This window comes from Mus musculus, chromosome 13 (assembly GCF_000001635.26).
Source record: "Mus musculus strain C57BL/6J chromosome 13, GRCm38.p6 C57BL/6J".
Taxonomy (NCBI): Eukaryota; Metazoa; Chordata; class Mammalia; order Rodentia; family Muridae; genus Mus; species Mus musculus.
In genome coordinates this window covers 91978054-91990170 of record NC_000079.6, presented here as the reverse complement: position 1 = coordinate 91990170, position 12117 = coordinate 91978054, and the positions used below count along the sequence as shown (strand labels likewise).

General features: G+C 41.8%; 1 protein-coding gene across 1 annotated transcript in view; it reads left to right on the top strand.

Annotated features, from left to right (window-relative positions):
* Rasgrf2 (RAS protein-specific guanine nucleotide-releasing factor 2) overlaps nucleotides 1-12117 on the top strand; it is a gene marked incomplete in the record, with an annotated part of 251422 nt that overhangs the window by 141658 nt on the left and 97647 nt on the right. The window contains 3 exon segments of the mRNA NM_009027.4: nucleotides 2129-2214; nucleotides 6470-6718; nucleotides 7315-7577. Coding sequence (NP_033053.2) covers nucleotides 2129-2214; nucleotides 6470-6718; nucleotides 7315-7577 — 598 coding nt within the window.

The following is a 12117-nucleotide window of genomic DNA, read 5'->3' as shown; positions in this document are numbered from 1 at the left end:
AGAAGCACTCAGTGGCTTCCCATCAGCCTTCAGGAAGTCTAGGTTCAGGATTCTTTTCCCCATTGCCTGACTCCAGCCACCTCCTGCTGTTCCCGTGCTCATCGTCAGTATGAATTGTGCACAGCTTCACCAACACACATTGCCACCAGGCCCTGGGAACTCCTGTAAAGGCCATGTCATTGTGTTTTATGTCCAAGAGTATTCTAACCTATAGTAATTTGTCTCACTGATGGAAATACTTCAAAACCGAGCATATACTATGCTACTGTTTCAGGACTTGGGGACAGATGTTTTCACCTTCTGATGGCCTAAGATTTATGGGAATTAGATGTGTAGCAGCATTTATTCCACCCCTGAAGAGGATTGGCCCGAGAGATGAGGCCTGTGCTTGGAATCAGCTCTGCAGAAGCGAGCCACCTCTGGACCATAGTCTCTGGAGTCCAGCACAGGGATGTTCATTTGGATTTGATTCTAAAATCAGCATTATATGATATTTTATCAGAGAAGCTATTTTTTCCTCTCTGACTTGGGCTAGGACTCACTAGAATTCTGGCAATTTATGAATTCTGTATTTTTTTTTTTTTTTTTGGTGTGTATATCTTTGGGTTGGTCCCCAACGGCTCTTTTATTTTGAGGGTTTCTTATAGCAAGTGTTTAGACATGAAGTCTGTATTGTGGTTTCATTCTGGGCTTTATCTCATTATGTTCTGCATTTTATACAAATCTGTTCTGTCCTGGCTTATCTTGACGTGTCTTCTGTATTTTTAGCATCAGCCTTGTAGGTATTACGTGGAGCCTAAATTTACCTATAAGCACATATAAGCAAATTGATAGCTAAATGAGCATTTGTGTGAAGAAACCTAACTCAAAGTTATTTCCAATGTTTAAGGAAATGCATAAAGAAAAATTTCATTTTCTTTGGCATGGATCCCTTGTTCCTGGTATCTTAAATAATGACATAAGGTTTGAGGAAAACCACCTTTGAAAGAAATACAAACATGAAAATGGCTTATAGATGAACTGGACCAAACAATCACTAATCTAATCTCTTATACACATCGTTGTTCTTTCACCTGGCCTTGGGACTCAGGCTAGGACACGAAATTAAGGCTTGTATGAGGTCATGTTGTAATGGCATTCTCTACAGCGTTTAATTACTGTCATGAACTTTGTGTGGTATCATTGTAAGTAGAAGCAAGTATTGATTTTAAAATTTGTGTACTTCTCATTTTTAGTTAGTTTTCCAAAAGGAATATTATTCAGAATGAATTCTTCTTTAATGCCAAGTAATTTCAAAAGAAGGTTTTAAATCAATAAGGCATATGCACACACAAAACGGGGAATTAACTAAAGTTCCTGAGTTCTCTTACAAAACAGAAAAAGTGGTTAGAGAGTGTTAAGTGCACAGACACACAAGACATCACACTCTTGCCCCCTCACCAACCCAAGGTGGTGCCAACAGAAACTGCCAGACAAACTGGTAAAATGTGGGAATTTATTGGCAAAAAGGCACCTGAGACGTGGGCACAGAGCTTCCGAGTGAGAGAGAAGATTTCCATCCAAGACACCATTTACAATCTGGCTACTCCACATTGCCCATGGTGGCAGAAATGAGCTCAGCTGGGGCAGAAGGTGCAAGCCTCCCAGATAGTGTTTGTGCTGACACAAAACTCGGAGTGACATCGTGACTCAGAATTCTAGGAAACCGAGGAGCTGGGGGAGGAGTGCTTGCCAAGTGTGTGCAAGGTCCTGAGTTTGATTCCTCAGCTACGTAAAATAATAATAACAATCGTCATTATCATCACCACCACCCTGGGAAAATACAGCTTTTCTATCTATCCACTGGTATTTGTTATGCATTCAGCTGATGCAGTTTGATTGTGCTCATAGTGTTGAATTAGCTTATCAACATGTAGCATCTATCTGCTCCTCTCTCTCTCTCTCTCTCTCTCTCTCTCTCTCTCTCTCTCTCTCTCTGTGTGTGTGTGTGTGTGTGTGTGTGTGTGTGTGTGTGTGTGTGTGTGTGTGTAAAACATAAACAGATGAGGAATCAAACTGACTTTTGGAATGTCTAACTTGTCCACTTTTCACATGGGTCTTAATTACCTTTTACAATTTTATTATTTTACAGTGTGTGGACAATATACGATGTAACGGATTGATGACTATAGTCTTTGAAGAGAATTCCAAAGTTACTGTGCCACATATGATTAAGTAAGTGCAGAAATGCTCTTCCTTCCATTTTCATCAAGATCAGATCAGCAGAGAATGAGCAGCTTTGAACAGAATATTATCAGTAGGATTCGCCTCCTCTGGAAAGCATACATTGTGCCAGAGTGAAGTAATTCATGTTAAATCCCTGTAACTAACAATAACTGATATCAAATGCCTTTTCAGATTCATATCACATGGGCAGCTAGCATTGAGATTTGTTTTCATGCTATTAACATATACCCTCATTCAGGACACAAATCCGGTCAAGATGTTCAAGTTCAATACTAAAAACTGTTCAAGGTCGGGGGGGTAGATGAAGGTGTGGCTGAGTTATTGGCATCATCCCAGTGAGTATGAATCCTCTCACTCAGATTTGACTGTAAAGCCAGGTTCAGACATTGATCGCATCTGATGAGCATCAGCTGGCATGAATGTGGCATTATCTGCTCACTGCATGTGTCTGGCTTTGCTCAGGCTGCCATCTTCTCCATTCTTCAACAAAGCAAGTCTGTAGCTTACTTGGATCACGAGGAGGCCATAGCTAGAATGAGGAATTATACCAATAGCTACCAGCAATGTTTGTCAGAGCCCTCTGTGTCAAGTCTTGAGCCTGCGTATTTCTTCATTTTCAAACTTAGAAAGTGGGGAAGAAATTTTCTTTCATTCTCATTTTATTTTTGGTTATTTTTGTTCCACATTGTTTTCATGTTTTGAATGTATGTGAATGGGTGTTCGTCTGCATGTATGTCTGTACACCATATGCATGCAGTGCACGTGGAGGCCAGAAGAGGGCGTCAGCTCCCCTGGGACTGCAGTTGAGGCAGTCATGAATCGCCATGTGGAGGCCGAAAACTAAACCTAGGTCCTCTGGAAGAGCATCAGTGCTCTTAACCACTGAGCTATCTCCCCAGTTCAGTTCCTGGCATTCCACATTTTTAGAGTAGACTGTCTTCTTTAAAAACAATTTGGCTATACAATTTTTAAGTTATTTGAAAATAAGAATGTTTCTTTCATGCTTTCCTGTGTGGATATTTTCAGGTCTGAGCTGTCATGCTGAGACAAACTGCAACCTAAGAAGGAGGAGCGCGTGCCTCAGAGTCATGTTAGCATAGTCCCCGTGTACAGGAGCGTCGCATGAAGGCAGAGAACGCAATACCAGGAAAATATTACAATGAAATTTAAAGATAGCCTCCTACATTTTAGTCAATTTTAAAACATTTTGGGGAGGGCTGTTTTTAAACTCTAGAGCAAAGATTCTGTTTGGATTTAATTAAATCCTAGACTTTTAACTTGTAAATTTCTTTTTGAATTAATTAAAATACCTGAATATTCAGAACCAGGATGGAATATTAGGTCAGGTTTAAGTTACGTTTTAATTTTTGAATAGGGTGTTCTTATTAATCTTTTATGTGACAATTCTGATTTTACATACAATATGTATTTGAGATTCCATGTTGCTTTAGATTCATAATGGTAAGTCAGGCACTGGTGGTAGGCTCAAAGCCTGTGGAACCCAAGGCAAGGTTGTGCGTCTGAACCTTGTGGCTGGTGCCACACACATTTACTGTTCCCTACCACGACAGGGTACCTGCCCATTCTTATTTGCACAACCACTTTCACACAGACCAAACGTTTTTTGCCTTTGAATTCTCAGAAGTGGCACAGTAATGAGAGACCTGCTGACCAGCCACACTTCCACACCTCACTTGCTATTGTCCTAAGACACCAAGAAGGTTCATAATATATCCTTTTGCCAGCCTCCCGGGTTCTCTTCAGTCAGAGGAAAGCATAGCTTAAGGGCTGTAATTCTGTTTCCCTGTGCATCTGTCTCCATGGCTACAAGCCACTGGAGAGGTGGGGAGGGGGTAGGGAGAGGGAGGGATGAACCTTTTTCAGAGTTAAGAGGAAAACATCCTAACACAGCCACATCTTGTTGCTGGCATGACATCATAAATACTTGCTTCCTTTTGAAGCTCGTCAATTATAATAGGTGATTTGGCTTTGATCTCTCAAGACCGCATTTTATGTGTTTACCAAAAAGGAGCTGCTATGGCCATTGCTATTATTGGAGGTTTAAGTAAACACACTTTGGCTTTCTTGGGAGTCCCTCAGGAAACCATGGGAGAGCCTGTCGGTGTAATAAAAGAAAATTAAGTGATTTGATAATATTTAATTTCTTTTCTTAAAAATGAAAATGCAGTCGTGAATTTGAAGGACAGTTCTGTAATTAGTTTAACTTAATCTCATGCTGGCTGCAACACATTTTTCCCTCCTAGTGTTTTGAACAAACTAATTATAGTGAAAATGATGCAAAGCTCAAAACTGGTTAGAATGCAAAATAGGGACAGCCATTGCATGAAAACTGTCCTTTAGATGGTAGATAGACTGAGGCTTCCTTTCTTTTAATAATATCTGACCTTTACTTTTTTTTGGAAAATCGGGATTTTGATGGAAAAAGTGAAAGAAAAATGACTAATTTATTCAACCATTTCATGACAGACTGATTAATTCATAAAAGTTACTCGGGTCTTTTGATAAATGAGTCAGAAAGCTGCTTTTGGTTGGGGATCATGCAGTAAATAGATGAAAGAGCTGTGTAGCCTTTTTAAAAAAAACCTCCAAAGACCCACTAGTATCTTTGCAAAATCAATAATTCTGATAAAGTTAACAGGCTACCCTTGGCCAGGCCCTTTGCAGGGAAGGCTGGCCATTTAAAATGCTCTTTCATGGTGCAAAGGAATTGCTCCTTCCTACACTACATATACCTTGTGCTAGAGCAAGCAGAGAATGCTATTGATTCCTGCTCATCTAAGGAAAATAAATATATAATTGAAAATTCTTCAAAGCCTTAAAAGGCCAAAGCAGGGAGCTCTCATAACAACACCATCTGATTCTTAGCAAGAAATTGGCTCTCAAAAAAAAAAAAGCATGGGCCCTGTTTTGCTATCCTTTCACAAAGTAGTGAACCCTGCACCCATCCTTTAACAAAGCAGTGAGAGCCAGCACTGCCAATGTTCTGTTCTGATGCTAACCTGAAAAGGAACAGAATTGGTAAGGAAGTGAAGGCTAAAAAGTTCCAGTGGTCCTCCTAGCAAGGCCACCAGGGATCAGCCTCCTGCTGAAGTCAGGGCTAGCAGACTAGGAAGGATTTGCAGAACTATGAAGTAGAGGGTTTTCACATGATGCCAGTATTAGGTAGTATTCACAGGACTATTAGCCAGTATTATTTTTTTTATGAATTCATTTTTTTGTATTGCAGGATATTGAAAACAATGCAAATTTAGCATGCTAATTTGTGGGTTAAATTATATTAAAATTTTAAGCATATCAACACAGAAAGACTAAAATAATCAATTACGCATTCAATTCAAGAAGTTAGGAAAAGCATGAGAGGACCCAGCGAGCTGGCACCCTGGGGAAAGGTATGTGTAGCCCAGTGGCCTGGGACCCACACAGTGGAAGGAGGGAGCTGATTCCTGCAAGTTGTCCTCTGACCTCCCCATGTGTCTCCCCACATAAGTAAATATGTAAATTAAATAAATAAGATGTCTAATGGACATAATATCTAACATATTACATAATAAATATAATATATAATAAAATAAATACATAAATAAAAGGAAAAATAAATAGTTAGGTAAAATAAAAGGAAAAAATGTTAAAAAGGATGAGGAGTTAAATGTTAGAAAATACTAAAAGCGCATAATAAATTAAGAACAGATGGTAACACATTATAATATTAGGAGCAGTATAATTGACAAATCAAAGGTTTAGCTTTAGAAGGTAAAATAATAAATTATATCTTGTATTATATCTTGGTATTACATACTTATAATATAATGTATCTTAATATTTTACACAGCATGAATAGCCACCTTGTTTTCCTCCATACACTAGGGTTTGTCACCACTCTGTTTTAAGCATACTAAATTCTGCTTAAGTACATGAGAAATCTTTGATATTGATATCGCCTAATAAAACACGATTGAATTAGAGCAAGAAGGAATCCACACAACAAAATCACATGTCATCACAGCCCCTATAATTTGTTCTAGCCTCCCTAAATTAGAATGTCCTGGTGGTACATGGTGTCCCCAAACACATCTGTGGCATGCCGTTCACCTGAACATCGCTCTGTCATCTGTGGAAGACACCGGAAGTCTCATTTGAGTGTGTGTTTACAAACGCTGTGGCACTCAGTGGCTCAGGTGGAAGCTTAGCCAGCTCTGCTCACAAGTTCCTGCTTTGCATGTAGGTCTGATGCCCGTCTTCACAAAGACGACACTGACATCTGTTTCAGTAAAACACTCAATTCCTGCAAAGTGCCCCAGATCCGCTACGCCAGCGTGGAGCGCCTCTTGGAGCGGTTGACGGACTTGCGGTTTCTGAGCATTGATTTCCTCAACACCTTCCTGCACACCTACCGCATTTTCACCACGGCCACCGTAGTGCTGGCAAAGCTCTCAGACATCTACAAGAGGCCTTTCACCTCCATTCCTGTCAGGTACTCCCGCTTTGTGGATATCAGATAGCAGCTCCTAAGCTATTGGCTGATCTTTGGGTTTACTTTATCAGCAGAGTTGTTAAGGTAAAGGTCTTGAAGTTCCCCAGGGAAGACATGGAGATGCCTGAAGTCTCCAACTGGTACCTTAAGTTACTCTATGAGTATTTGGAAGCTGGCTCATTTATTTTAACATTGTCACCATCATTACTAATTGCTGATATTATTGTCATTATTATTATTGGCAAACATGCTCTTCCGTGCTAATGTACCTGTGGATCATCTGAGGAAAGGGATATGTTGTTGACTCAGTAGCAAGAACCCCCCACCTCCACCCCAAAGATGGAATGCTACTGGCCTTTACTTTAAAGACTTCACCACTCCTTAGTGGCAAGGGACCAGATGGCCTGGACAGTGTCTGTGTTTCCCTATCGAGGACAAGAGGAACACATGTAGCATTTAGATTAAGGAAAAGCCAGGAGTAGCAGTCCCATGGGATCAAGACCATCAGATGTAGAAAAGCTGAGGGTGTGTTCGTGCGTGATATCTGAGTCTTGTCTTCATTTGTCTGCAATCTGTTAATATGCTCTTCTTTCTAGGTCATTAGAGTTATTTTTTGCCACAAGCCAGAACAACAGAGAACATTTGGTAGATGGAAAATCCCCACGTCTCTGTCGCAAGTTCTCTTCCCCACCTCCCCTGGCTGTGTCCAGAACATCCTCCCCAGTGAGGGCCAGAAAGCTGTCTTTGACGTCTTCCTTGAACTCAAGGATTGGAGCCTTGGACCTGACTAATTCCTCATCTTCCAGTAGTCCCACCACCACCACCCACAGCCCTGCTGCATCCCCACCACCGCACACTGGTAAAGTACCACTGGATCTTAGCAAGGGGTCTCTCTGTTGCAGAGCAAAGTCAGGGGCCAAAGAGGATGAAGATGAGCCCCATGGAGATCTGAATAGAAGGCCCAGACGAAGTATTCAAAGTGTGTTCTCCAGCATACTGACATGATCACCTCCCACATTTGCAGCTGCCTGGTTCCCTAACATTCCTTCTGGAATCTCAGCTACTTGTTTTTAAAGCTGTTTTCTTATGTTTGCATAGAAAGTTGGATGCATACAATGCCTGTTGAATACAGCATCCTTGTAGATTCTTGCCTTGGAGCAGCAGGCAGCTGTTAGTTTTCCTCATTCTCTATAGTCAAGGCTAGTTGCAATTAGTCACCACAGAGGACTGGTAGGAGATTAGATTACTGGGAAATTCTTGGTTTGGGCTAAGGCTGACTGGCTAATGAGTCTACCAGGATACTTTATCTAAAAGATAAGCTTTGAATGCTCTTGTCCGATCACGTGGATTCATGGTTTTCTTCATCTCCGTTGACTGCACAAAGGCCATGAGGGAGGAGCTGTTTCAGACGATGTTAAAGGTATAGTGAGCCAAAGCAAAGCAGAAACTTAATTTCTCATGATACAACCAAATGTTGTTGACTTTATGGTGAGGTTTTACTTTATAACCCAGGCTGTTCTTCTCAAACTTATAGCGATGCTTGTGCCTCAAACTATCTAAGAGCTAGAACTGTAGGCATGAGTCCACCATGTATGGCTCTAAAATGGTTTTAGAGTGTGTATTATCACATGGCTTCTGAATGCATATAGAATGAAGTACATTTTTCCTTCCAAGGTCAGCAGATCCTCCAAGTCTTGTTCTGAGTCTCTCTCTCTAGAGTATGCTCTTCATACTCTCTCATCTAGTAGGCTGCAGTGTTGCGGGAAATATTAAATAAAGGACTGGCAGGCTACCACTGGCAACCTGTGGACCACATGGCTCCAGCTGGGTGACCTCAACTCAGCTGTCTCTCTGGGCTGGAAGTCCCAAGTCCCTTGGCAGATCTCTGCCATGCCAGCCCCACACAATGACCATCCACCCCACAGTCAGCCACCACCACAACACCCATTTACTTGGTAGACACAAAAGTCTAGAAGCCTATAATTAACCAATCAGATTTATGTATCAATAAAATCTCAATTTACAAGATGCCAATACAATAATTTCAGAACCAATTAACAATGATAAAAGCTTTATCCCAATTATTATAACCTTATGATATCATAACTACCTGTGGCTATCTACAACCACGTTGGTTCAGGTTCTTCCTCCTGTCCATCCTCCTTCATTTTGGTTTTCTCCCTCTCTCCTGAGACGCTCTCTGTCTTGGCCACTTTTAGCTCTGCCTCCCTTTTCCCTGTCCAATCACAGGTCTCCTGCTGCCCTAATATTTTAGTGTGATTGAACAGGGAAAATCCTGTCCCAGTACAGTTACAATCATTTACTCTTTGTGTCTTCAAAACTCTTTGATCGGATAGGCCTTTTAAGCCTACCTGAGCAAACTTCATGAGATCAGTGACCTTGTCTAGCTTGTTCCTCTCAGCATCTTCCACGCCACGGCCAGTGCTTAGCAGGAAGTAAATGGTTATTAAGGAATAAAGACAATCACTCAGGGAACTAATTGAGTGCCAGTGTTTTGAGGTGTAGAGTCATCTTTGGAGATGCCTCTGAGCAGTGTGTAGACTGAGATAAGTGATGTAGGAATACCATGCAAACTGTGGGCTGGGGTACCAGACTGAATAAAAAGGAGCCTGGTAGCTGAGCATCAGCAGCCATCTCTCTCTGCTTCTTGGCTGTGGACACAGAATGATGGACTCCCTCACATTCCTTCAGTTATACCTTCCCTAATACCATGGGCTGAACCTAGAACTGTGAACTAAAATAAACCCTCCCTTCCTTGGGTTGCATTTGACAGGTATTGGGTGCACCTGCATAGTCGTCCTCAGGGTTGTGGCCCATGGAGCTCTAAAGGCAACCTCTTGTATTTAAAACCCAGTGTTATTGTGAAGAATACAAGCAAGTTTCATAGATTTATTAGCAAAGAGCTTTCCCCCTTTTATGTAACTGAGTTACTTATTGGTGATAGCATAAAAAAAATCAGGCAATAAGCCAGGCAGCACTCAGATATCAGGGGAGGGTGCCACCCATCTGGAGGGCCAGACTTTTCTGCTTGCTTGAAGTTTCTATGTGCTGTCTCCCCCAGATCACTTAAATAAGCTTGCTGGGTAAAGTGTTTAATAGAACTTTAACTGGAGTGGTTGTCATCATCCAAAGTGGCAGCTTTTTTTTTTTTTTTTTAAAGAAAGAAAGAAATTCTTTAAATTGACACGTGAGTGATTCAGGAGGAGGAAGGAGGAAGATAATTAAAAAGTCATTAAAACAACAAGCTTTGCAAAATCATGGTGAATTCTTGGAAGCAATGAGGCAAAGACTAGGTGACATGTAACTGGGGCTCTATTCAGCACCAGCATTTGAGCACCCCTGTTGCAGGAAATATTAAAAAGAACAGCCAAGTTCCCAAACTACTACCAGGCACCGGTGGTGGACCACATGGCTCCAGCCAGGTGATCTCAACTTGGTGGTCTCTCTGGGCTGGAACTCTCTTGGCAGATCACTGCCACGCCAGCCCCACCCAACAACTGTCCACCCTTCTGTCAGCTGCCACAACACCCAGTAACCCAGTAAAATAGAACTCTTGATGGTCATAATTAACAAGTCAGATTTATATATCAATAAATTCTCAATTCACAAGATGCCCACACAATAATTTCAAAGCCAACTGATAATGATACAAGCTGCCCACCTAGATCAGACAATGTATGCCAATTATTCTATCCGTATATGATATTCATAACTACCTGTGGCTATTTAAAACCACAAGGGATCAGGATCTTCTTCCTGTCCGTTTGCCTCCATCTTGGCTTCTTCTCTTCTGAGACGCTGTCTCTGTAACTCTTCACTCTGCCTCCCTTTTCTCTATCCAATCACAGTCCTCCTGCTGCACTAATATTTTTAATGTAATTGGACAGGGAAAATCCTGCCACACACCTCCATGGATGAAGTAACTTGGGCTTGTTTTTTATTATTATTATTATTATTATTATTATTATTATTATTATTATTACTTATTCATTTTACATCCCTCTCACTATTTCCCTCCAGGTCACTCCCTCGAACAATCTTTACCCTATCTCTCTCCCCTTCTCTTCTGAGTGGGTGAGGGACCCCTGAGTATTTTCTTACCCCAGTACATCAAGCCTCTGTGGGGCTAGGCACATCCTCTCCCACTGAGGCCAGACAAGGCAGCCCAGCTAGAAGAACATATCCCACATATAGACAACAGCTCCTGGGATAGAATAGGACTTGGGTTTATTTTAATCCTCTCTGAGGCCACAGTGGCCTGGGCAGTCCAGGAATTTTCTTGGATTCTTTTCCCCCTGTTACTAGATTCCAGTGAATGGAGAAGAAATCTGTATTCTCTCATCCTTTGGAATCAGCACTTCAGGATCAAAGATTCCCATGTCAGCTTCCTGGCTCCCTTTGGTTGCTCTCAGGGCTGGGATGAGGCCTGCTGCCCCATGAATGGTCAGGGCTGTTCTGGAAGCTGAGCAGATACTGTGTGTGCTCAAGTAGCTGGAATATGGGGAAAGTGTGGGGAAATAGGACGGCGGCGTACTCTTGCTCTGTGGGGAAAAGACATGTAATTACAGGGGAGCAAACCAGACCAGAGCAGAAAGCAGAAAGGCAGGGAGACTGTGCCTGGCTGAGCTGGACGAGGGAGTGTCTTTGCTAAGAGCCAGGAGAGCCTGGTGGCTTGGTGGATGCAGGCCACGTCTGGGTAATGAAATTGTATTGCAGGGGTTAGTGAGCGCTCCTTGGAGTGACCGTCCTTCCTGAACATGAAGTGCCTTTCCCTGCTTTGACACCACGAGCAGCCCTGTAATAGAACTGCCTAGTTAGCTTGGCAGTGGTGTCATATACCTTTAATCCCAGCACTTGGGAGGCAGAGGCAGCAGCCTGGTCTACAGAATGAGTTCCAGGACAGCCAGGGCTGCATAGAGAAACCCTGTCTCGAAAACCAGGAAAAAAAAAAAAAAAACCTGCCTAATTTTCCTAAGGCATTCAAACATTAACTCAGATGAAAACAAAAGTCCTTCTAATGTTTTCTCCTTCCCTCTGTTCTTACGACCACCCACCACAATGATTTTTTTCTTTACGATAAGAAATTTGAGCAATCAAAAGCATCCATAAGAGATCACTAGAACCTTTTTGTCTTGAACAGAAAACACAATTGTTGAACAAAGCCTCATTTCTCCCTTCCTTCAGCTCTGGCAGGCACCATTCTCTTTTCTGTTGCTGTAAGTCTATTGGAAGTGAAATTGCACCAGTTTTGGCCTTTTGTGGCTGACTTACTTCACTTGCCTTAGTGGCTTAAAGGCTCAACTATGTTGTATGTAAAAGGGTTTCCTTAATTTTTAAGGAAAACACAAGGAACATGAGTACAAATATGTCTTCAAGAT